Raw genomic sequence first — 27,541 nt, 5'->3', positions numbered from 1 at the left:
GTGGCCCCACAATTCACCCAAGACAAAAACCAAGCTAGGAATTCCAAGGAACCCTCTGTAGACCTCTGCAGTCAAACTGAGGCAGGGCATATAATCAAGGGAAAAATACTTGGTTGATCGCAGGAGAACAGTTGCCTCAATAAATGTGAGATGGAAGAAGTTTGGAACCAGGAGGACTCTTCCTAGAGTTGGTCATCTAGTCAAACTCAATAAGAAGGCATGAAGGGCCTTGGTCAGGGAGGTAAACAAGAACCCAATGACTCCTCTAACATAGCATCAGAAGTCCTTTGCTGAAATGGGAGGACCTGGAGGAAGGAACTTCATCAATCAGGAGTTTATAGTAGTGTGGTTAGATGGAAGCAACTCTTGAATAAAAGGCACAAGACAGCCCGCTTGTTGTTTGCCAAATACCATTTAAAGATCTCAGAGCACATGAAGAAAACAATTCTCTGGTCTGATGAAACAAACATTGAACTCATTTGTCAGAACTCCAAGTTCTATGTCTGGTGAAGACCAGGGACTGCTCATCAACTGCCTATTACCACCTCTATGGTGAAGCATGGTGATGGCAGCCTAATAGTATGGGGGCTGCTTGTCAGGGGCAGGGACAGAATTAACAGAAGGATGAATGCACCCAAACATAGAGGGGGCCTTGAAGAACACCTGCTAGCGTGTGCATAAAACCTCAGATTGGAGGTGAAGGTTCACCATTCAGAATGACAATGACATAAAGCATAAAGCCAACACAATGCTGGAGTGGATTCAGAACAAGTCCATGAGTGTCCTTAAGTGGCCCAGCCAAAGCCCAGACTTGAACCCCATAGAACATCTGTGGAGAGAACCGAAGATGGCAGTTTACAGGCATCTCCCATCTAATGTAATGGAGCTTTAGAGGACCTGCTAGGAAGAATGGGATAAACTGCTTAAATCCAGGTGTGCAAAGCTTGTGGAAACTTACCCAAGAAGACTCTTAAGTTCGGGCGGCACGGTGGCACAGTGGTAGCACTGCTGCCTCGCAGTAAGGAGACCCGAGTTCGCTTCATGGGTCCTCCATGCATGGAGTTTGCATGTTCTCTCCGTGTCTGTGTGGGTTTCCTCCCACAGTCGAAAGACATCCAGGTTAGGTGCATTGGCGATCCTAAATTGTCCCTAGTGTGTGTGCCCTGTGGTGGGCTGGGACCCTGCCTTGAGTTTGTTCCTGCCTTGTACCCTGTGTTGGCTGGGATTGGCTCCAGCAGACCCCCATGACCCTGTGTTAGGATATAGTGGGATGGACAATGGCTGACTGGCTCTTAAGTTCTAATGCTGCCAAAAGGGGCTTCTACAAAGTACTCAAATTGTACTGTATAAGAAAGAGATTTCAGTTTTTGATTTTTAAGAAATTTGTAAATCTTTCTCAAAACATGTTTTCACTTATTATTGAGTTATTAAGTGATAATTGACGGCCAAATGAAAAAAAAAGAACTGAGAAGAGCAACTAGGCTGATTCCAGAACTGGAGGGGGTTATGAGGAAATATTAAAGAAACTGAACCTTTTCTGTTTAGAAGGTGACAGGATTGAAGTGTTAAAAATTGTGAACGGAATTAGTGCAGAGGAACCCGGCTGTCACTTCAACAAGAACACAGAGGCACAGGTGGAAACATGTCGAGGGTAAACTTCACACAAACATTATGACGTTTTTGTTCAAACAGAAAACCACAGACACATGAAATAAGTGACCAAGCAGTGTGGTGGAGAGTAGGACTTTAGGGACCTTCAAATTCTGATGATATTTCAAAAGACATTAAGTGAATTGGACTCACAAGTGTTGTTGGTCTGAATGGTCTATTCTTGTCAAACTTTGCATGTTCACAGGCGCTTCAGTACCACGGTTATTCACCAAAAACTCAATTTCTAATATGTCATGTAAACCCTTATTCTGATTACAGAAACCAGGTCATTAGCCTCTGAGTAACCTGATTATCAGAGGTAGATTTCTCCAAAAAAAAACCCGATTATGTGGCCATGTAAACCCTTAACCTGGTTAGAGCCGAGAATTTTGAACTCTGCACATGTCCGTTGGACCCTGTCTGCCTGCACATGTATTTGCTTTGAACACGCTTCCAGCCGCCATGGGTAGAAGAGTCCACAAGATAAATTTCCAGAGGCAAATGTTCAGTCAATTGCATAATTCCTTCTCCTGGCTAAAATAATCTCTGAAAAAATTTCAGAAATCATGACATTTATGTTAATAAGCTGAATGTGCCGTGCTAAACTCAGCAACAAAATCTCAAGAGCAGTAGGGTAACATGTTAAAAGTAATGTGAATTATATAGTCCAATTTTTTTTTTGAAGTAACCCATTGCAATACTAAATTGAATAAATTGTAAATATCCACGCTATTATCATTCCAGTAGCACTTAGGTGTAAAGCAAGAAGAACCCGCTCCGGGTCGGTCCTCTGCAGGACTCAGTCACACAACCAACCAGTAAAGAGTGCAATCTGGTAACAGAGGCCTACACATAAAGTGTCAATTTGACTAAACATTAATAAAACAATCACAAGCAAATCATCATAGGTGTCATGTTTAATTTTCGATTTATGTTGGCTAATAATGATATTTAACTCTTTTTGTTTGCGCAGTTTAATGAGTGTTTTGACAAAGGAGAACTCCAGAAAATTACTTGCTCATGTAAATGAGGATTATTAAGAAACCAAGTTTCTGCCTTAACCGGATCATGCGTGTGCATGTAAATGGACTGATTCTCTTTCATTCATTCATTTTCTCTGTTTATCCATAAATTCTCAAACCAATACCAGCCTAATCCAGTTAGAGAGTGATGGAGATCCAGGGTCGATTCCAGCACCATTAAGCATAATGCAGGAACTAATCAGTGCACCAATACAGTGACAGCAACGATGTTTCAATTTTGTGTAGTCAAACAGCTAAACACACATCTTTAGGAAACCTGGAGTTTAGTTAGACAGGGGGTTTGGTAAGGATAAGCCAACACAATCTCTGCAGGCTTGTAACACTAACCGCAGAACCACCATGCTGCACAAACTAACCCCGGACAAGGTGCCAGTCTATCAGTGGGTATGTTTTGTGCCCAAGACCTGTCACATTTCAATGGGGTTGACTCTCTTATGAATATAACCTGCACTGTAGGAGCAAACTGGAGTACAGAGAGAAAACCTGAAATCTGATAATGACTTGGCCGGGATTTGACAGCTGTGCGGTAGCTGTCCTTTCAACTGTGCTATTATACCAAACCACACCGATTTTCTACATTTGTAAAGGCTTGAAATGGATAATACATATACAAAACTCTTAGCAACTGCTTTAACATCAAAAAATGAACATAACCAACACTTGAGAATATTCTGCCATCCCCAGTGCAGGCAGCACTGCACAAATTAAAGAGACAAATTGATGGAGGCCAGTCTGGCTGAACTTGTGTGAGTAACACTGCCATCTAGTGGTAGCATTGCACAGCTAAAACAAGGGAATCCAACAACCTGCATACTGTATTATGTAGTCCAAGTGTGCATCAAACTCAGCAAAATAACTGGGCCTTACATTAAAATGTAAATATAGTACAATTCAGCCAAAGATGGAAAAAAAGACTAACTTTAATTTACTGAACAATTGGATTACAATTGATAGCGGCACAATGGTAGAGTGGTCAGCATTGCATTCCCACAGTTCCACAATCCCCAACCTCAGCCTAGTCTCTGTCTCTCTGGAGTTTGCATGTTCCTCCTGTGTCTGAAAAGGTTTTCTTACATCATGCCCTCCATCTCAAAGACTTACAGATGCTGTTAGTGGGTGATGCTGAATATCCATTGTGTGGACATGGGTATAGAAGTGTATTATGATGGAATGTGTTCAGTCCAGGGCTGGTGTCTCCCTGATGCTTCTAGGACTGACTTCTTCCCTGCAGCCCTGAACTCAGCTAATCAGGTCTGATCAAAGGAGGCAGATATAAAAATTAAAAAAATCAACTTGAGAGCAACACACATGCTAAAATGTCAAGATTATCAAACATCTAAAAAGTGAATGAGCAGATAAGTGAATTAAGTAACACTTTACATTAGACCCAACCTATAATGCATCTATCAGTCACATATTGTTATGGAACAAAAGATTACCAAATGCTTCTTTTGGTCTTGATAGCTCTTACAAAGCATCATTAGAGAGCTCATTTATGAACAAGGCATATTAAAATAACCTCACATTGGTCTCAATATTGCATACTTCAGTATAAGGCATGCAAATCCTTAATTAATACTTGATAAGGCCTAATGCTCTTCTGGTTGTACCACCGCCTCACTAGGCCCTACAATCCAGTCCCATGGTTTCTCCTATCTGCACTATGACAATGACACAATGCTGTACCGGACGTTGCCTCCAGATGGCCACACAGTCTCACTGATATCTTAACCTGGAGAAAGGCACACCATCACCTGCACAACCTGGTAAGACGGACCTTCTTGTTATCCCAGCCAGCCCATCTCATCAACACCATCTCTGTTCAGTTTGGCTCATTATCGCAAACACCTACCACGTCAACATGGGGTGGTGATCGATGACCAACTATCTTTCACCGAACACATTACAACTACCTCAAGGTTTTGCAGATTCATTGTGCATATCATCTGCAAAATCAGACAATACCTTACAGAGTATGCAACTCCTGGTCCATGCTTTGGTCTTGTTATTTTTCGACTACTGCAGCTCCCTGCTGGTTGAAGTAGTTGCATGTGCTACCAGTCCAGTGCAGATGATTCAAAATGCAGGGTCACATTTTGCAATCACCCAGCTGAGGGAGGTACATGTCATTCTCCTTTGTAGGTCGTTACACTGGTCCACCATTCAAACCAGAGATGCTTGCCTACAGAACAGCCAATGGATCATCACCCATCTACTGGAGACACTTGGGAGGTCCCACGCTCCTTCACTCCCACTTGGGTCTGCAGCAGCGTCTGTTGAAGACACCTCTGTGTTTTCATGTGTAGACTTTTAGCCTAAAATTGAACAAATATTAAATTTCTGTTTTCAAATTAAATATTTTTGAGGTGGCCTAATTAAGGGGCAATTTTGGTCAGAAGGACTTCCAAACAACCCCACATGCGCGAGGGCATCCCCTATGCCACTGTGTATACATCACTATAACAACAGTATATTTCACAAATGGAGAAACTAAAGTATATTCTTGCAATATGGCACCTTTTCAATAATAGTATTATTTTAAAAATCTTACAGTAATGGTGCCGATTTAAAGTTCCGGGGCGAAACTAGGAGAGGTGGCAGGAAAATTGGATGCCATTATGAAGAATCTCCTCCATCCCCCTTCCAGAAGGCACTCTGTTGGGAGCCCTTTCAGCCACCACGGTGTACTAAGAAGCGCCTATGGGGGTCTTTTCTGACCGCTGCAATACTCCCTTCCCAGTGTACACTTTAAATTCATTTTGAAATATCTGCACAATATACAGGGGCAGCACGGCGGCACTGCTGCCTCGCAGTAAAGAGACTGGGGGGTTTGAGTCTCAGGTCCTCCTTGTATGGAGTTTGCATGTTCTCCCTGTGCCCGTGTGGGTGCTCCAGTTTCCTCCCACTGTCCAAAGACATCCAGGTTAGATGAACTGGCAATACTAAATTGGCCATAGTGTGGGTGTGTGTGTTTTCTCTCCCTGCAATGGACTGGTGCCCTGTCCAGGGTTTGGGATAGGCTCCAGCAGCCCCCTTTCTGCAGCCTTGTTCAGGAGTAAGAGGGTTAGAAAATGATCGACTTATTTATTTTCATTTATTTTATCGATTGGCTGTGTTACTGTCCTGTGAGTCTGTATTCTTGTTTTTTATGTTTCTGCTGCTGTATGCACTGGAATTCCCCTATGGGATTAATAAAGTTCACCCAATATAATTTAACCTAAAAAAAAAAAAAAAAAAAAAAAGTGAACTGGGATTTAAACACATTTATACACAGGGAAGAAAGTGTTTACTACAAAAGAAAAAAGTCCTTACATTACCAGCCTTAAACAAGTCTGTTAAATTAAATTTAATTGAGGTTTATTCAAACAAAATCTTAAAAATTACACAAACCAATGAAAAAGTCAAAGAATTTACCTTCCTAAGCATTGCAGCCCGCTGCCCATTTGATTTCTTCAAAAACTGAAGAAGAAAACCGAGTAGACCTGAGAGAAGTAACTACATTCACAATTAGCAAGGCAATAAATACATAAAAAAAAAAATTCTAAAGAGGATGTGGAAAAAATTCACACCAGTGTTAGAAAGCAAGTCCTCACATGGAGATGCATGGAGCCAGTTAGTTACCTGCAAGGGGCACTTCGATGGAGACACGGACCTCTCGACCCGAAATGAGTCTGAAGCGCTAGAAGTAAAGGAATTGTAGAGATGGGTTTGTTTCAGTGGCCGGGTATTCTGAAACATTTGTCTTACTTTACTATATATAAATACTGCATCTTATCATTTTAAGAAAATCATGACCATAAAGAAAGAACTTGAGGCACCAACCCTAAATAAAACAAAGACAGAGTTGTACTACTCACAAAACATTTATTAAAAGCAAAAAAAGCAGCCATTTGTACATATGTACGGTATATCTACATATGGTATACAAAAATCTTCGGACAGCACAGTGTACTGTGGAATAAAGTTGCAGCACTTAACACATTAGCCAAAGTAAAAGCTACAGTGCGCTAACTAGCATTTCTGTAATATTATACATATGTATAAGGGAGCAATGGTGGCATTACTGCACACTAATGAAAACAACCCATTTGAGGTGAATTTTGTGAGGTGAAGTATCTACAAAACGGGGACACCTTCTCTGTGAGAACATGCCTCAAACGGTGTCCCGGTATGAGAACCAAAACTCTTTAAGGAAATACGTTTTTTCTGAACAAAAACACCCATTTACAGAAAGTATCTTTCTCTGCAGGCAAGTTAAACAAACCCCGACATTAAACACTTATTGAAAAATGAATTCAATTACATGAATAAAATGTTGCAGAAGAAAAATGTTTGAAAAGGGTTTCTTTTAATTAAAACCAAATACTTCACATTACAGTACATATATCCACGTAATTTTAGAAAATTGTTGACAGCACTAGTTTAGAGCCTTTCCTGTCTACATATTATTTATATTTAAAGGGCAGATCTGTCATTGTAGAGCACTCCTAATTATGTTGTATTCAAGGTCCTTTTCAGCCTTTCCAATTTTTCAACCAATGCATTAAAAAGAGTTTTATTCAAATCTGACAGCAGACATGATGTCAACTGGTTTCTTTAAGAAACCTCATTCATGTAATAATACCGAAAAATATCACAGTATAAAACATTCAAAAGGGAGTTTGCAACTCCTAACATGTAAAAATAGAGATATATATAAATATTTTTTTTTATTTCTTTTTACTTTACCAACTATGAGGCATATTAACACTATGGAGGCTCAAGGAAACAAGTACAGAGGTCACAACTTGTACTCCAGCATTTCCTGCATTTGACAGTTTAAAAGGCTTTGTTGAAAACGTGTGCAAATGTATGCCTAGTATAATTCATTGTTAAATGTCATTTTAAATTGGAAGTTGCCTTTTTTGAGGTTTTCCCGGTATCACAAATTCCTGGAGTAGTGAAATACGAGTTGTAGTTTAAAATGGCGCTTGAAAAAACATTTTGGTGTTTGCAAGTGCACTTTCTATACACATATACACAGTAAACCCACTTACTAACATGGTGCTTTATCCTTCAAAAGCCTTTTGAGCTCGGTGAGGACGGGTCGGTACACGTTCACCAGGGTCAGACAAATCGAAAAGTGCAGTGACGGGATGTTACAACATAAAAACAGAGAATGTAAGTGCAATAGCTAGGGCCCCGACAGTGAAAAAGAGCACAAAATATACCCTCTATAACAGGACATCTTCACATTTATTTGTATTGCCAATAAAGAAACTGTAAGCGCCCCTTGATCTTTTTCAATTTCTACAGTACAGGCCAACTGAAATAAATTATTTTTATTGCTCAACAGCCACCAAATTGCAACTGGTATTTGTACAAATACATGAACGATGATGTTTGTGAATAACGCTATTGTTTAAGGGACTGATTTAAGATATTTGTGCCTTCAGAAGCATCACTCTTAGGATACTGCCAATTGTAAACTAAGGATAAGAATTCCTTTACATTCACTTTATGTCATTAAGAAAAGTAGCTGGAGTCGGTCAACTGCCAAAAGGCACTGCAGGAATGATGGGATGGCTGACAAAGCCACATGTCCTGCACTCTACTTTAGAGAGAGAAAAAAAAAATACATCTTCACCAAATTTTGCTGAAACCGCATATTTAGATGCACGCGAATGTAGCAGAAAAACAACACAATCAAATTGATGCTAACAATGGATACACTTTTGGTGTGTTTGCAGATGTTTCTCAGCTTTTTAAAAGATGCAAGTAATATGAATGCATGTGGGAGTTGCTTTAGTGTGTATTAAAGAAAACGCCATACGGTAATCAAACACCTCCGTCTGGTCATTTTAAACATCCTTTAACTGCCCTCTGTCACAAATTCATAATGAAAGTTTACCCCAAATCCGGATGTTCAAATGTAAATCCATTTGGTCTGATAGCATGTGTCATTTTATCCCACTAGTCTTCTTTTTAGGAACTTCTCTGTTGCAGTTTAGTTTGGCACAATTCAAAACGCACACAACGTATTTTATTACACATACGTATAATGTAAACTTTTTTGTTGCAATCCGGCAGCCAGCTTAACCATTCTATACTGCAAAAATTCTCAAAGCAAATGGTTTTACATCATTTACAGGTAAACATACATTATATATTAACATTTAGGCATGTGCGTCACGATATTATAGCTATGCTTTTGGAGTCAAAGAGAGTTGCACAAGTGGCAAATCGAAACACCATGCTCCACAAACTTCCTTCGGTTCGTCCACAAAGTTTAATATTAAAGTCCAGGCTTAATCAAGCTGCTTACTGCTTTCCGATTTCTGATCAAGTCGACTTTTGTTGTTCTTCACCATATAAATAAAATAGGTCAGCGTTTCCTTCTCGTTTACTGGAATATTCCTGAAGTGACGACTAACAGTCTAAAATGCATGGAATCAGGAGAGACAGAGAAAGAGAGAGAGAGGGACACAGTCAGAACACATGATCAATTCATGAACTCTCTTATGGCCTGTGACCATCAGTTTTTAAAAGCATATCAGGTATACCAGTCCAGAGATGGCACCAGCATGTACATTCAGAATAACACAAAACAGGGAATACAAACAAAGAACAGTGAACACACTATTAATTAGACACAACTGTTGACTACGGCTCTTATTAATGAAGTGCAGAATAAATAAAATGTCTGAAAGTTTCCAAACCTTTGGTCTGCCCTGCACTTACAGAATGGTTCTAGTTGTTTTCAGAAACCCCTAATGACTCCATCTGAATGGAAATACCATGTTCAAGAACATGACCGTTAAAAAGTAACTCGAAACATCTGGCGAGTCACTAGTGGTCCACCTGCTAATTTTTAAAATTACTTTGAGACACAGAAATCTTCAGACAAAGTTCTTATTTGGATACACTCATAAACTCCCAATCAAAAGTTTTAATTGCCATGGGCCCCTCTTGTTGACTTTCCCAGCAGAAGTGTTGCATAGTGCTGGGTAAAGTAGCAGATATTCGTTCACAAAGAAGGACTGGTACAAAGCTATCGGGTTGTCGGAGGCCTTCCTCTTTTCCACATCAAATTTATTTGTATTTCGGCTAGAAACGTATAACCAAAAGTCTGCTTTGTGCAGAAGAAAGGAAGTCATTGATTCAGTTTGTAACTCACTCGATCCAGTTCAAGGTTTGGAAGGCCAGTGTGTATTACAAAAGCGCTGGTAGCAAGGCAGGAACAAACTAGCCATCTCAGAGCACACTTACTCGCACAGTGTGGATTTAAGAAAATATAAAATAAAATAAAAAAGACAAAACGAATTTAAAATGTGTTTACTTTTCTGTATTAAAAGGTCAAGATTAAAAATATTCTAGCTAACGAGCATGACGCACTACAAATGAATGCAAAGCATTCAACTGCAAGGTACTATTTGCTAAAGGAAGAGAACAGAAACTGGAATATAATTCAGGAGAAAAGGGACCACCGCACACCCTCCCCTGCTCCCCCAGTCTCCATTACTCAAAGCACTGAAAGGACGTCATTAAATCATTCACAGTACAAGGCTTTTTCATTTATTAAGGGAAAAAGGACGGATATCATTACGTTTAACACATGTATTTTTTCCACTTAAGACGGGGGCTCTGTTGGGCTGGGCCGGGCCTGCTGGCCTGACACAAGTGCACAGTCCCCCCAGGTGCAGCCAGGCATCAGATTTCCATGTTCAGATGTGTGGGCCGAAGTGAACTTTCTGCAGACAGTGGAAGTTGCTGCTCCTGCAAATATACTGGCTGGAAACGTTGGCGTATAAAACTTCATTCATTAACAACGTTTTTTTTAAATGTAACCTATTGTGTGTTAAAAATGCTTGTTTTCCCCAATACAAAAAAAAAAAAAAAAACATTTTAGGATTTGTGATGCAGGAATAAAAAAAAATACAGTTATATACATAAAAAAAGAAGTGTTATATGTATTTATTAAATAGAAAAAAAATAACTGCAGGTAGACAGCTAAAGTGATCATTTCATAATTTACACCTTTTCTCCTGGGTGCTCATGGTTAATGTGCTATTTGTGTGTGAGGGCTTATGAGAAGAAAATGTGAATAATAAATAGGACATTTGAGGTCTGATGTCGTGGAGGATCCTTACTGTTAGCATTTTTATTAAAAGGAAAAAAATAAACACACACACCTAAAAAGGTTACATTCCTAGTGCCTTCTTCAAAAATAAGAGTCTCTACACGAAATCCAAACTCCTCAAGTTAAGCCCGCTGTTAAAACAGCTCAATATTCTTTAACTGAGAACCGTTACCATGCTCCCTCTCTCATTGTGGGAAGGACAGTTTAAAGTCAAATAACCTTGGCCTTTAATAAGATGAAGAAGGGTCTTTTGACTCCCGACCTAACAGCAACTTTAGGCCAAGGACAAATATGCAAGCTAAAGGATTTGAAACGATACTTCATAGACATGTATTTCAAGTGCTGCATGCTTATATATTTTGGTCTGTAGAAATTAATGCCCTTATAATAAATAATAACCATAATTACTGTTAACATTTTTAAATGACAAATTGGTTATTTTTAATTCAGGGGCAGCTTAATAGAATGTGAAAAGACACCTTCTCTAAAATGTAACTGAACGGGTGAATATATGTGGATTGTGCTTTTTCAGTTTTCACTGAGATGTACTAATAATGTAACCCTTTTTCACTATAAAAGCTGAACTCTGGTAAAACAAAGTATTTACTCTGTGATCAAAGGAATACTCTACTCAAAACTCACAGTCTTTTATAAGTTACTTAACGTATGTAGTTTATAGCGATGACCAAGCAAAATATTTCATCTCATGTTTTCATGCAGAATGGAGAGAGAAACTTTTAATTTAATAAAACATAATGGTAACCAATGCGGTAAAATGGCAAAAAAAAAAATAAACATGGAAAGAAAATCTCACATTACTTAATCCAAATGTCAGTTACTCAGTTGTATGCTTAAAACATACAAAGTACAGGTCTGTTTTAATAAAATATTGTTAAACAGAAGCTTTCGGAATTAGCAGTTTCAGAAAATGTATTCCCATAATACTGCACTTTTGAACTGAAGATCTGCCTCTCCTTATTCATTGGTCAAGAGTCCCATCTTTAATTCAGAAGTACTGCATGATGGGAGTATGTTTTTCTGTTAATGATGTACACCGGGTGTATCTACTGTATTTAACAATATTTCAGGAAAATAGGCATGTGCATTGCATATTTTAGGCATACGACTGGGTAACCAACAAGTGGATTATGCGACATGAGAAACGTTTTTTTTTTTTTTTTTTCTTCCATGGACATTTTTCGCATCGTTTGTCCTGACCATTGGCTACTATTATATCATTAATATTTTTCCACACCATTCTGGATGAAAAAAAAAATGAAACCTTTTTCTTGGCCAGCACTATAAACTACAGTACATGGGGTAAGTAACATATTTGTTTTTAAAATAAAAAAAAAATTTTTGGGTGGAGTATTCCTTTAGCAAGAGTTTTCTGATGAGGCACCATATGAAGTTCACCTTAGATACAAAATTGAGAGCCAACAGCTGATAATGTTTTAAAATTCTGCATTTTTTATGCCCACAAAAAATGCAATTTAATACAATGAAATACCTTACAAAATTCATAATGTATCATTCCAAAACAAAAGAGCTTAATCCAAAAAACAAACAAAATACACACATAGTAAAACTTCACAAGCCATAAAACCATGAAATTAAGTTCTTTTTCTGTGATGTCTATAAAAAGTGTACTTACCTCTGCAAGCTGGGCTTTGTTTAGGCCAGGTCTGGTCTGTAATTTGTAATGTCTTTTGTAGCGTCTAAGTGTGTTCACTTGTAGCTGAAATAAATCCACCTAAAAATCAATAAAAAAAGGTTTTGATTATGTGTTTATTTAAAAAAATTAATGTAAAATAACAACTCAGAAATATATATTAATGTGCTTAAAACAAGGTGAAACTCTAGGAAAGTGTCAGTCAGACCATAGTGTACTGCATTCATGCAAATGTTATACAAAGAATGATAATCTCCTTCAGTAGGTTGTCACTTATGTTTATATATTAAAAAAAAAAGAAGCAAATTGGCAATTGGTGTGAAAAAGCAGATTCTGAAACCAAATAAGTGGTGACAAAAGGCAAAAGTTCAGAAAATAAATCACAATGGGATGAATCTACACTACTGTGTGTGTAAGACCAGCATGAGAATTTCTTAGCTGCACTCTTATAGATGTCCAGATGCACATGCGTGGGATGCTTATGTTATGAGAAATAAAATACAAGATATATGGAAAACTGAATAAAAGGTACATATTTTCATTAGCGGATGTATACCCCAATGTTAGTGTTTAACAGAAAGCTAAAAAATAAAGGAAGTCAACTACTCAGAATCAGCGATTATTATTATACCTAAATTTTTAATGAAGCAAATAGTAAACATTTCTAAATGCAGCAAGTATAAAAATATAAGCTAAATACTGCGTACACACACCATGTATAATTATAGCACATTTTGTTATGACAGGTTTGGGTTTAGGGTCGTATAACAGAAAATGCTTCTCTGTGAAATGAAAGTGGCAATTATATTGAAAATTAAGACAGTATTTCAGTGTACAAATTTAAAATATACTTTTATAAACACCTGCTCATACTAGATGTTTCGCATAAAGGTAAACAGTTACTGGTGTGCAACAATGACAAAAAAATAGCAAGCACTTACTTGCTTTTAAGAAAAAAAATATCTAAAGCATATTCTGGGAAAAGAACAAGATATTTTTTGTATAGCCCAAAATCATGTAATGGGCTTTAACTGACCCTGCTTTTTGACAGCCCCCCAGCCTTGACTTGCTAAAAAGAGAAAAAAAAAAAAAACCTCCCAAAAACATTTGTAGGGGAAAAAAAATGATAGAAACCTTGGGAAATAGAATTCAAGAAGAGACCCCCTTCCAGGTAAGACGGGTGTGCAATGGGAGTCAAAAAAAATGGGGTAAAACACAACACACAAAGCCGAATACCAGAAATTCTGTTCACAGAGCTGGATGGCCAGTCTATCACTCTCACCTCAGGAATACAATACAATAGTACTGCTACAACAGTACAAACTGAAAGGCAAAATACAAGAATAGATTACACCACTCTCTAACCATCACATACGTGGATACAGATTTGTTCAAATATATCAAAAACAAAAGTACAAACTAATTAACATAAATGAAAAACAACAATATCTGTCCATCAGCTAATTGTAAAAACACAGCCAGATTGTAGAAAGGGACTCAGAGATGACACAGACAGAGTCCTGGAGATCTCGGCCAGCATTTTATTGCTGGACTCAGGCACAGATTTGCACACAATCAACTTCTTATTATGCTGTTGGAGTATTGCGGGGTGGAAAACCCATAAACACAAACAGGACAAATTAATTCTGCAGAGTAAGCAGCAAGTCAAACTTGTAGAAATCAGTGATTGGGACAAACATCAAGCAGAACATCTGAACTGTTCGCAGTGCTCTTTGATGTTCATTTCTTTTTAATTAAACACAATGCAGACCCCCCACTTACACAGCTTCAAGTGCTGAACTCAGCAGGCTATAGTGTCATCTCCTGCATTCACACATAGCTATTGGGCTTTTCTTTTTACTAAGTCAGTAAATTGGCAGTTGTGCACCTCATCTGACTCTGAGAGGAAATTAAAAAAATAATAGTAATTATTTACATTCATATATTGCTTTTCTCACTACTTAAAGCACTTTGCAAACTCCATTCAGGGAGGACCCCAAAAAATAAAAAATGAACACAATTCCAGAATCCAGTGCTGCATAATAGAAATACTGTACATAGGCTATCCTTGTGTCTAAATCAGCCTAAGAACTTCCATAAAAAAAAAAAAATACGCAAGTGGGGCAGAGTTTTTCCAAAAAGCAGAGACTTATTATTTTTGTGCTTAAATCTTAGCCTTTACTGCTTTAAGACGAAGTCAAAAAATATCATTTTTTATGTGCACATAAAGTTTAAATAGGTTTACAGTGTAATCTACCAGATGTCCTTGGTACAACAAAACTTTTGGAATTAGCCCTTTCAGATATGGTACTTGATAAAATTTTGCTTTTAATGTCTATTCAGGTTAGTACCAGGTTGCAAAAGATATGAAATATCTAACTATTTAATACATTTGGTACAAGTCAATAAAAGGATATAAAGTGTAACTTGCTTATACCAGAGTAAGGCTGCCAGGGGGAAGGGGGGTATGGGTACTGGAACCTATCCCAGGTAACAAAGAGCACAAGGCAGGAACAAACCCTGGACAGGGCGCCTCTCTCACAAACACACACACACCCCAACCACACAGCCAGACCAATTTAGTATTGCCAATCCACCTAACCTGCAGGTCTTTGGACAGTGGGAGCAAACCCACACAGACACAGGAGAACAAGCAAACACAGGGAGGACTGGGGACACAAACCCTGATTTCCTTACTGCAAGGTGAGGGTATAAAGTATTTTACTTAAATGCTTAACAGTAAACATACACTCACAAGCCACTTCATTAGGTACACCTGTTCACTGTATGTTAACGCAAATATCTAACTAGCCAATCACATGGCAGCAACCATGTGCGCATTTAGGCATGTAGAAGGTGTCAACACAACCTGCTGAAGTTCAAACCAAGCTTATTCATTTTGAATGTGGCATGGTTGTTGGTCCCATATGGGCTGGTCTGAGTATTTCAGAAACTGCTGATCTACTGGGATTTTCACACACAACCATCTCTAGGGTTTACAGAGCATGGTCCAACAAAGGGAAAATATTCAGTGAATGGCAGTTCTCTGGGCAAAAATGCCTTGCTGATGCCAGAGGAGAATGGCCAGACTGGTTCGAGCTGATAAAGGGGCAACAGTAACTCAAATTACCACTCGTTACAACCAAGGTATGCAGAAGACCATCTCTGAATAAACATCATATCGAAATTTGAAGCAGGTAGGCTACAGAGGTGGGTGACACTCCTGTCAGGTAAGAGCAGGCAACTGAGGTTACAATTTGCATGGGCTCACCAAAATTAGACAACCTGGTACTAGCAAGGTATACCTAATAAAGTGGCCGGTTGGTTTATAGCAATTTGCAAGACAAAAAGAATAGCTACAATATGTAAAATGGATTCAATAACGGTATACATGATCCCTAATTCGCTACAGTGGTGGTACTCAATGTAATATTTTTTTTCTGTATTACACTCAGAAGTCACTAAAACTGTTTTTCCTTGGATTTTAAAAATGTGTAAAAACTGCAAGTTTTTCTAGTATGGAAAAACATAATTAAATAAACAACTAAGCAGAAGTAAAAATCCACCACTTGAATAAAGGGATTAATAAAGTATCTATCTATCTATCTATCTATCTATCTATCTATCTATCTATCTATCTATCTATCTAAAGGACAACTTGGTAAGACAGATGTAAAAATCGTTACATCAGTCCACTCTTTCATACATGAAGAATTAAGGCGCTCACATCCATACAAGAACTTTCATTTTCAATATTTATTACAGTGAGAATATTTAGAGCTGGAAAGTTTCCAAACTCTTCTGTATTACAGCTATCAGTGAAGTGTTTAGGTTTTATGCAATCACAAAAACTAGCCTTTTACATTTCAAATGCATGCCACTCTATGGCACACATCCCACTGTGGCATAGCTCCAGTCTCACTGTCAGCCAACATGGTGTGGTGCATACAGTAACAGTGACCCTATGACTGGCAAATTAAGTGGTGCCAATATTGCATGTGGCAGGAACCTTCAACTGGTCACCTGAACACTATGTTCACAAGGAAGATGCTTGAAGGACACAGGTGAACACTGGAGTCCTGAAGAAGCACCACAAGCAAAGACAAACAATGTTAAATCAACTACATAAAAGGCACTGGCATGACAACAGAAAACAGCAGTAATATTAGTCAGTGACATTACACAATCTTAGTGTTGTGGCCATACACTGGTGCCAAGGCAGCACAGAGGTTTCATTTTCATTTTATTTTACCGGATACTTGGGGTAGTCCCACATAAAATATAAACCAGCCTTTCCCCAAAACTGTAACTGTAAGCAAAAGGATTAAAAATTAGTTATTAAACAAAAGGGATTAAACAAAAGGGAAAAGGATGTAGAATTTCACAGGATTTTTAAATGATTAAAATGAAATTTAATCAACATAGTGAACAAAACTGCTTCTTATTTAACAACAATACCACACCATGATTAATGGCTGAAGTTTAATAAACAGCATCTTTAAAAAAAAATTTGAATAAATGATTTCCCTGATGGTGTCAAGTACCTTTTAGAACTTTAGTAAAATCTAGATGAGAACAGTTCAAGAGACCATTAGCCCAAGAAAGCTTGCCCGTCCTATCTACTTAATTCTTCTAAAATAACATCAAGTCAAGTTTTGAAGGTCCTTTAAGTTCCTACTGTCTACCACACTGCTTGGTCACTTATTCCACGTGTCTGTAGTTTTCTGTATAAAGAAAAACTTCCTAATGTTTGTGCAAAATTTACTCTTAACAAGTTTCCAACTGTGCGCCCGTGTTCTTGATGAACTCACTCTAAAATAACCATCTTGAAACGCTGGACTAATTCCCATTATAATTTTAAATACTTCAGTCATGTCTCCTCTTAATCTTCTGTTGCTTAAAACCTTGTTTGGAAATACACATATAGCCACAAGCAATAAAGTACTTTCAAAGAAGTATATTTCTAATTATTTAAATCTCAACTCCAGGTTTACATGGCAGCCCAGGACATAACAGGATTTCTAAGGATCACATTTCTGTTTACCTCTGGAACTTCAACATCATGGTCTGGAGACTCCCCACCATCATCGCTGGTTTTCCTCTTCCTTTTGTTTCGGACACTTTGTATGAAATTTTTATGGAAATCACAGATGTACAGATGTCTGACCTACAACCATGAAGAAAAAAGGATTAACAGACAAGTAGAAAAAGGAGCACTATAAGAAAAAAAAATAAAGTAACAAAGATATTTAAATAATTTGACAGTCATTCCTGAAGACCTTTTTTTTAAATGTAAATTTTCATTCTAAATGGCTGCTATGGGTATGTAAATTTAAGAAAGAAAGGAGGAAGAGATGAGAACACACCACCTATCAGTAGAAGATAAAAAAGTAATTTGCATAGCTATGTAACAATTATTGTCAAACAGACATTTCAAACTAAATGTCATGGAATTATTATACATATAAATACATTTATTTTAAGGGAGTGATATTAGTCTAGCATGTTAATTCCAGTGCAGGCGATGAAAGTAAGCTTCCTTTAATTGAAGTTGCCAGATGGACAGAAATTGGCTTTTAAATATTCTGTATATGTAAACACAGCGAATTTATATATATATATATATATATATATATATATATATATATATATAAATAAACACACACAACTGATCAGAAGGTTTAGAATACCTCAGTTTTTATGGAAATTAACACAATTTAATGTTATAATGTTTCATGAAGTCAAGGCATACAATAATTAAACAATAGTAATAAAAACAAGTCAAGGAATCATTAAGTGTACATAATTTTATTCAAATTTTGGATTTATTAACTCTTTCAGTGTGGATATCGACTTTTGTTGAAATTCAGGGGTAGAAGAGGGTAATCAGCTGAGACAAAACTCGCCGTTACGTTTTAGTTCGACTCTCTTTGCTAGAAGGAAAGTTAGTTTTAGTTGATTTGACCTCGATTCCATGTGTGTGAGTGAGTAGTGAAGAGCCAGTAACCTCTAAAGTGGCATTGAGATCTGGTGAGAGACCAAAACAAATGCACAAAGCGAAATACTCTGTGGATGACGTTTTGCGTATTATCACTGAATCAGACTCCTGATTTCGCTGCAAGTAATCTGGAGATCGAAAACGAAAGCGAGGTACCAACATCAACTGATCGCAGTGCTGAACACGCTTGTGTAGCTGATGCACCTGGGAGGACCGCCACTTACAATGACAAGAGGTACAAACCAGATTGTGTCACACTGCGACTGCCACCGCCGTGCAAAGCCAGCCAGGCTGGCCTGTCGCGTATTCCTGCTTGCCATAAAGCTGCCCCACACAGCCGCTGCTGCTGGCAGAGATGCCAAAACAAGTGCAGCAACAGACATTTTATGTGTGAAACCTTTGCTTTTTGTGCTTTGGAGAAAACTGAGATTTTTGGAAAAAATATTCAGCCCTCAAAGAGTTAAAATAGCGGTGGTAGAAACCCCAGACCATCAATAAAAATTCCAAAGAACCCCAGACCATCAAACTTCCTCCTCAATGTTTGACAGCTGGAGTCACTGTCCTTTCCCCAACTCGATGGCATACAAACACACTGCAAGATGAACCGAAGATTTCAAATTTGGATTTATCGTTCCATAAGAACATTCTTCCAGTCTGCAGTAGTCCACAGCCAGTATTTATTTCACAGCCCTATTTTGTCCTTTAAGGAATGGCTTTCTTACGGTAACTCGCCCTGTCAGACCAGCAGCACAAAGTCTCCTCTTCACAGTACAAACTGACACTTGCTTTTCTCGACCTGCACTGTTGAGCTGTGCTGAAGCCGTTGTGCTGTGCGGCGCCCATCATGCAAGCTGGTGACCCTCAGAAACTTGTCTTCTGATTGGCTCGTGAATTTGGCTCTGCCAGATCTCTTCCTTTCAGAGTTTCTTCCAACATCCAATTGGCTTCTGGGTTGTACCACACACCACTGGACTCACCGACATGTTTCTTTTATTGCAACTGCAAAACAAATCAAGGCCTACACTTCTAAGGGTAATAATGCTCTGTCTCATTTCATTTGTTAATTGCAGTTTTCTTGCCATTATCCTTGGAATTCACAACTTTCTATAGTGTAATACACAGAGTTTTTAAGTAGTCAACACAACTTGGGGCACCTGTACAAATTGTTTGCTTCAACTTGTAAGGCTTAATTTACTTTAATTGCTGCAGAAAATCTGTAGGTTGTAAACTATTAGTTGTTTTCTGAAGAAGGCCCATTTATAATATTCTGAAATTTCCTTTTTTCATTTTTTGCTAAGCTAAACTTTAAATTTAAACCTCTGGCAGTTTACTCCTCACCTTTTCACCATTTTAAGTCATTCATTGCATTTCAACGGAATACATTTGAAGAAAAACTGGAAAACTGAGATGTTCTCAAACTTTTGACAGGTAGTGTATATATAAATATATAAATGTATAATAAATAAAAAATCTACCTACATTTTTAATAACAGAGTCAAAAGTTATAGGAGCTCACTTTTTGCACCAGGACTGTTGAACAGAACTTCTTGCAGCCTATTCAGTTAATGTTCTGATGCAGAAACATCCACAATTTACATTCTCATTGCTCAGTCTTAACCTCTGAAGGGATAAGATGTGACCACTCATACAAAACACCCTTGGAGTTGAGATGCACATGATTTTTCTGGTCTTTTCCACGTGTGCCTTCCAACAAGCCAATGGGTCAGCATCGGCACTGACTGCAATCAGGAAAAAGAACAGCCACAAAATTAACTTGAATGAAAATGGCAACAGTGCTAATCCTGTACTGAAGACTGATCCAGCTTGAATGGCTCTCTGATGTAGGATAGGAGATGTAATATTGGGTGGGTTTTTTTTTAAATTTTTTTTTACTTTGACTTGTGTACAGAGGGATGGGTGATTATCACAGAGATCCTGTAGTTAACATATTAAACATGTTTAAAATTTTAGTGGCCACTTTTTTGGGGGGGTTTGGGGGGAGATGTTCTTCAAATTGGAGATTTGTCGTCCTCTTCTACTCCTCCAATTGTTTTTTTTTTTGTTGTCGCATTACAACAAAGGCTGTATGCCCCCCATGAGCCTGAATTATATTAATAGATTTTAAAATAGCCTATTCATTAAGAAATATAACTTTGCTGTATTATGCAGTTTACTGTAGTTGTTATTGTGGATGTCAAGATAGGCTGTAGTCCCCCTATGATCGTGAATTAGATCAATAAGGACTAAAGACAGATGAATGGATTTTAAAATAATCTATTCATTAAAAAGTACAACTTTGCCATGTTAAGCAGCACTCAGTTTACTGCAGTTGTTATGTACTGTAGTTGTTAGGATGCACATACCATTCTTTGTCAACTTTGATACAGATGCCCAATACTCTGTTAACAGTAAAAGCTGGTAACAAATACTGACAGTATTATTTTAAGTAAAAAGCAGGGGAAGATTTCTAACAATACAAATAAGCAAAGTAGACAACAAATTCCTATCAATTTTGAGACAGTGTGCAAAATGCATGTGTACTCCATTACCAAAGAATTACCATTTAATAACACTGGTCTATTAACAAAAAAAAAAAAAACTAGTTAATAGTAACACACAAATTAGGACCTAAATGATCTTTTCGATGAGGGAATCCCTCCTGTGTAATAACAAATGTGAGATTTTAGTGACTTGGAAGGAAAATTTTCAAGTTTTCTAAAGAACTAGTCGTCCCCTGCAGCTCCTCCCACATAGTAGTGAAACAGGACAGAGAGGAGGGCCCTGCCCATCTCCCTACTCCCGACGTCACGCTTCTTCCTCCCCTCGGCCGGCAGCCTCTGTATCAGATTAGCGCGAATGTATCGCTCCTCCAAGTAAACTATGATTCTTAGTGCGATGACAGAAGTTGCAAAATCAACTGGACTGTTCAGGCAAATTATAGAAAAAAAAAAACGATCTAAATCCGTTAAGTAGTTCTCTCGTTCATTAGCTAAGCGTAGGTAAAGAATGACCTGAGGTTGGTGCGTGAGTGAGTGAGGAGGGCCCGCCCCCACCCCCTCAGCCCGCTGCGTGTCTAACACAAATAATTCACAAGATTCACACAAGTGAACTATGATACACAGCGCAATGAGAGAAGTCGCAAAAGCAACTGGAATGTTCAAGCAAATAATAGAAAATCTAAAAGAATCTAAATCCATTAAGTAGATCTTTCGTGAAAAGCAGATAGGCATAGAGACGTTGGATTATATTATATTATATATATATATATATATACATACATACACACACACACACATACAGGAGGTGATATGATTACTGTAATTAATGAATGAAAATAAAAATGTGCTATAGGCATAATGTTGTAGAATACTTAATTTATCACAGTATGAACAAAATGTAGAATTGCCTACTAATATTAACCTTTTTATTAATTGAAAAATTATGGTGGAATTAGTACTCACAAAACTAGAGTATAAAAATACTAAGACGCAACATAAGCCAGTAAATACAAAAATCATTTGGATCATTTCATTTACAACCATGTATTTGTAAGAAAACTTTTTAAAGTTTGTCAACAAGTCAGGAATCTGATATTTGCTGTTAATGATATTTATGCTTACATTTGTACGTTAATAACGGATGAAAAAAATAAAATAAAATTGCTGAGTTTCCATTCCTTATTTTAGAACTACTGCAGAAACATTTTTTGCAAGGTATCTTCCATACATGATCAGACGTTTACCCGAGGCCAGGGATGGCCATAACTCCTGTAATTACTCTGGAATTGGTATGTTCTTCCTCTTACCTCTCAAGTGTTTTTCTTCCTAACTCCCAAAGATACAGTATGTGCATTATGTTAACTGACACCTTCAAATTAGCTCCATGTGAATGTGGTAATGTATTAGTGTTGGCTGGATACTAAAATATTGACTTAGGTATCCCATTAACTCCACCCCTACATTTATCACTACTTCAATCAGGTGCTAATGATAAGAATGACCTTAGGCGGGATCTTGTCTGAGCCTCCCTTATTTAAACCTCAGACATTTAGTACAGTTTACTTTTTATTGACAAAGTGTGTATTATCACCAGGCTGAAGCCTTCAGAAAGATGCTTAGGAGTCTTATAAGGGATTTAAAAAGATCTCTGAATGACTTGAAATCAACCATTCCACTGTCCCTAAAGATCATTTACAAGTGGAGAAGATTCCATACAACTGCCAGCTTCTCCAGGCTATTCAAAGCATGATATGCCTGGGAACAGAAAGCAGGAGGCTGAAAGAACCCCAGAATTTCATTATGAGACCTACAGGTGGCTCTTGCCAGAATTATGTCAAAGTGCACGAGTCTACCATTAGAAATAACTTGTACAAATTAGATCTATAGGAGAGGTGTACCAGTAGGAAACTTGTTCTGGACAGACAAATTACCAGAGAAACCTGATATCAACAGTAATGCATGGCAGTGGAAATGTTCTGGCTCGGGGCCTGGGCAGCTCACCACCCTAGCATTCACTTTGAATTCTTCATTGTACCAGGAGATCATCTGTCAGAAGACTGAAACACTACTGAAAATGGACCTTGCAACATGAAAATGACCCTAAAAATACAGTACCAGTAAACCCATCATGGAATGGGCAAACACAAAGAAATGGAGAGCTTAGGATTTACCTAGTGAAAGTTGTGATTGGAATCATATTGAGATTCTGTGGCGGGTGATTTGAAATGTCTGAGGAGTTCCCAGAGTCTACAGCCCATCACACAGCTGAAAGAATTTTGCATGGAGAAGTGGGGAAAAATGTGCTTTCAGTCAATGTCAGAAGCAATTATAGGAAACAGCTACTTGAGGGACCAATACCAGCAATTAGAGCCAGGGCTATGGAGTCTAAGTCGAAGTTGGAAGTAGAATCAGTCAGAATCTGATTTGGTAAAAATGTACCAACTGCAGAGAAATGTAAATTGTAATATAATGTGTTAAAACATCCAATTTCACAAACACTAATTCGATTGGACAATTTTTAAGATTACGTTTATAGCATTTTTGGTAAATTTCAAACTATTACATATTTTAGGTGGTTTAAACCCCATGCACAAATTCACAATGGCAAAAAGAGTTTTATCAAAGTTGGCAGTTTTTGAACACTTTACAGTTATAACATGTGGGAAATATTACCGGTGTCAGTGCATCATAGAAAATGATGGAGAACACCTAAGTGATGCAAAAATCAGTAGTTTTACTGGTTTCAAAAAGAATGTTCCTACAGATCATCAAATCTAATAAGAAACTTGCAGTGTTTTCATCCAAAAGAGCGGCAAGCTGTACTTGGCAGGGATGAAATGCCCTGCATCTTGTATGCTTTCAGTCTACAAAGTGAATATATTAGTCTATTTACAAAAGATGCTTTCCCGCTGCAGGAACTGTGTTTTCAGGAACCAATGAGTTTCTGTGTGACACAGGTCCTGGGCCTCTTTTCTGTTTTGTGTTGTCACAGCACAACAGGAACTGTAACCTTTATGTAAAGAAGAGAGGTGGTGCGTAATGAGGAGCATCTGGGAGATCAGGGGTACCCCAAACCACCTTACTGCATTGAAGCAATCACGACTTTATGGGGGAGATTACTCCTTTGTTGCAGTGCATGTTGTGGCGCACCAGGGAGGCAGCTATGAGGAAGTGCAGAACTCAAATCCTCACCAGTAACTCTCCAAAAGTGCAAACAACTAATAGATCTGTAAGATGGCGCCAGTGCTTGTGGTCAGCCAATCAGCCCAATTCATCACCTTACCCATGATAGTTCTTGGCTGACCGAAAAGTACATATCCTGGAGTAAGAAAAAAAAGTAGCACGAACTACATACAAATGGTCCATGTTCCTCAGGTAGGAATACAACAAAAGTTGCAAAGTTTCTAAAAAAATTCTATGTCCAGAGAAAAAAGTTCCTGCAGTGGCAAAAGTGCCTAAACAGAGAAACCGGAGCCAGTTATACCATAAATTGAGGAAACAGATTTGAAGTGAATTGTGTACAAACTCTACAGCCCTGATTACAGCCATGGGTGAATTTACTTTTTCCACAGACAAAAATGGCCTATCCATTGACATTTTGCTGAATAAATTATTCCAGTCAAATTTCCCTCTTCCGTTTTTGTTATTTAATAAACTACACCATCTTTATCTAATGACACTGTTTAAATGAGGTTCAATGTTCGATACGTTCCTACTTTTTATTTTTTTTAAAATATGGCTATAATACATTAGAAACTTTTTGAGAACGGGCCATTCAGCCCATCAATATGAATATGTAGCAAGTCTGGCGACAGTCATGCTTTAACTGTAACATAACGTGCAACAACCACTATGGACGCTTCACAACGGAGACATTAACTTGAAATAGGTAGCTTGAGCTAATTGTTAAATCACTTCACCCTTAAGATGATGCTATGTGAGAGATTTATAAACTAAATAGTGATCGAACAATTAGAGCACTCGATGAACTATCCACAATAAAAAAATGTGAGTAAAAAAATGTTATGATGGAAATAAAACTTTGTTTTATAATAAATATTATATTCCGTACTCAATCATGTTAAAACTACAGAATTAATTCAATATAAACTTCCCGCCCGCTAAGAAGAGACTTAACCTGAGTCCTACCACATAAGACAGACACTCCTTTAGGTGGACACAATATTTTCTGCCGAAGCGATCGGTACTGTTGTGATTTTCACGCGTCAAGACGCAATGTGAGCCTCAGTTGGTCTCATTCGCAGTCCTCAACGTTAGACTTGCAGCAGGAAGATTCACTGCTGCGATCCGATTGGCTATAAAACTTTGGCTTCACGCCAGATAAACGCCCGGAAGGGAGGGACTGTAACGAATAAATTGTTAATAGTGGAACAAGCGATCACTCAAGCAACGAATGGGTCATTTTTGTTTTAGAAGAATCGATGGAGAGAACGTTTAAGCATGCGACTGAAGGCTCACTTCTCCTTGGTGCAACAAGGTCACACGGGAATAGGTTCGCACTAAAGGCAGCTTTCGCGGAGTTAGACCGCCCCCCTTCACTTTACGCTACAAGTATACAAGGCGGCTAAGAAGGCACTTTTCTGATGTTTTTATGTTGAACTCACGCTCTTGTCGATGTCTAGCTTCAGCTTCTTCTGCGATATGCTTTTCTGAATCCGTTTGCTGAAGGACGCGTTACCGGCAGAGCGGCTGCAGCGCTCCCCATCCTCAATCAGGCAACAGCTCTGGCCGTAGAAAGAAGTAGTTAACGGCCCATCGTGGCTGTCCTCCTCTGTACTGAAGCCATTCATGATTCACCTTGTCTGTATACAAGAATAAACAACACAAAAAGATAAGTTATTAATGACTGAAGAAAGTGAAACCACGATGAAAATTAAAAACACAAAAAAACAATCAAACGAAAACGGTTAACAAGATAGCGAAGTAAAGGAACTGAAAACAACTGCCTTTCTGTGGAGAATCTGTAAAGGCATTTAAGGGGATCGCGCTGCAGACCTACAACGGCAGTTGAGCGAACGTGTCAGCCGCTGCCGTAGGTTACGAGCTGCCGGCCATCGTGCACAACAGGAATCACGCAGACAGTGGCACAGTAAACTTGGACAAGCTTTTATTATTAAGATAATTTATTTATTTTGCGATTGACAAATTACTCATTGATTTCATCTCTTCTTACTACTACTACTCTTCATAAACTACAGTAAAGCGAATGCGTTCGGTAAAAAAGACAGCAAAACCGAGGTTGAGTGAAGAATCGCCAAACAGCGACGACGACAACCGCAGAAAAGAGAAAGCATGATGGACCAACGGCACACACAAACAGCTCGTTGCGAAAACTGGTAACAATATGATAGCCCAGCACGTGAAATGCAATTTACACAACATAGAATCGGATTGCATTTTGCAACAGATAAATAACACTTAAAACAACGTATGTGAATAAGTGCACCCCCCACCCCCCTTACGGTTTCTTCACCACCGGCTGATTTGACAAAGTGCAAAAGAAACCAGTAGATTCGGGACAGTCGAGTTAAACAGACAACCTTACTGTACTCGTCAGCAGTGAAAATCGTCCGACGGAAGAGACCTTTTCCAGTTGTGCAGAAAGTGAGAATCTATTGCTTTCAACCGAATCTTGTTTAAGCACCAGCAACTACTATACAGTTCACTGGAAAAAAAAGACCCACAATGAACATGTCACGTCCTGATAGCGGAAATTCCGCCCACAGGCTTCTAATTTGCTGGCACAGACAGGATTGGGGCGGAGATTGACAAATCGAGCGTTTCGATTGCTCACAGAGCTTGTCACTCATACCACCCGGCTACTTCCTGGATTAAAGCTCGTATTTGTTTAAATGAAAAGAAACAGCGCAGACTGAGTGGCTGGCGACAATAAGGAAGATTTGCTTGCTAAAAGATAGAGATATATATGTATATCATCACGTAAATATGAATCATGAGACTTTATAAAGCAAAATGTAAATGTGGTCAAATTATATAATCACACTTCTACTCGTGTGTATACGGCAGTGCCTCTGCAATTACTGTATATGATGTTCACTCACTTAAGACGTGTTTTTCTGAACGGTTCGCCCTCCGCCCCCCCTCCCGTTTCTCTTCGGTCACTTCAGCTGTCAGTTTGTAAACACGTTAGAATAATTCGAGGAAGAAAATAAAATGAAAGCTTAATATGTAAATTACAACCTAGTTTAAAAATCAATGCGTGGCGACTTGGCGCACATTTAACTAACCGGGGCACGCTACGGAATCGAGACCTTTCTACCTCTACACAGTCTTCAAAACAACGAGCGACGTCACCGTGCGAGCTCTTCTCGATATAAAAGAACGTGCTGCCATTCGGTGCCGATTTAGCTCGCTGCATGAGACTCGACTTTACGTGAACTGCGATTTAGGCAGCGGTAAACAAACAATACGGAGGGGGACGCGTAACTCCGCTCTTAGTCACAACACATGTCGTACGCTGCATGCCTCGTGCAGACGGGGAGTCACATGTACGTGCCCTTGTCTGTCAATCACCCAGCA

At 38.4% G+C, this 27,541-nt stretch overlaps 1 protein-coding gene across 3 annotated transcripts in view; it reads right to left on the bottom strand.

Moving 5' to 3' along the window:
- Positions 1–26,696, bottom strand: part of LOC114660320 (sap30-like) — a 212,521-nt gene extending 185,825 nt beyond the window's left edge. The window contains exons 1-5 of one of the 3 annotated variants that reach the window (XR_007936290.1): positions 26,547–26,695; positions 25,606–25,803; positions 17,529–17,651; positions 12,467–12,565; positions 7,674–9,109 (exon numbers count right to left, since the gene is read on the bottom strand). Coding sequence is in view for 2 of the 3 variants with exons in the window: in XM_028812943.2 (XP_028668776.1) it covers positions 8,981–9,109; positions 12,467–12,565; positions 17,529–17,651; positions 25,606–25,791 (537 nt within the window). In the remaining variant the exon portion in view is untranslated. Of the gene's footprint in view, positions 1–6,537; positions 9,110–12,466; positions 12,566–17,528; positions 17,652–25,605; positions 25,804–26,541 lie in introns of those variants that run through there. The other 2 variants (XM_028812943.2, XM_028812942.2) reach the window with 2 other exon arrangements.
- Between the last annotated feature and the right edge of the window lie 845 nt (positions 26,697–27,541).

The sequence above is a fragment of the Erpetoichthys calabaricus genome, chromosome 11 (assembly GCF_900747795.2).
Source record: "Erpetoichthys calabaricus chromosome 11, fErpCal1.3, whole genome shotgun sequence".
In the NCBI taxonomy this organism is placed as follows: Eukaryota; Metazoa; Chordata; class Cladistia; order Polypteriformes; family Polypteridae; genus Erpetoichthys; species Erpetoichthys calabaricus.
The sequence above is the reverse complement of the archived record's forward strand: the minus strand, read 5'-3'. Positions and strand labels throughout refer to the sequence as shown.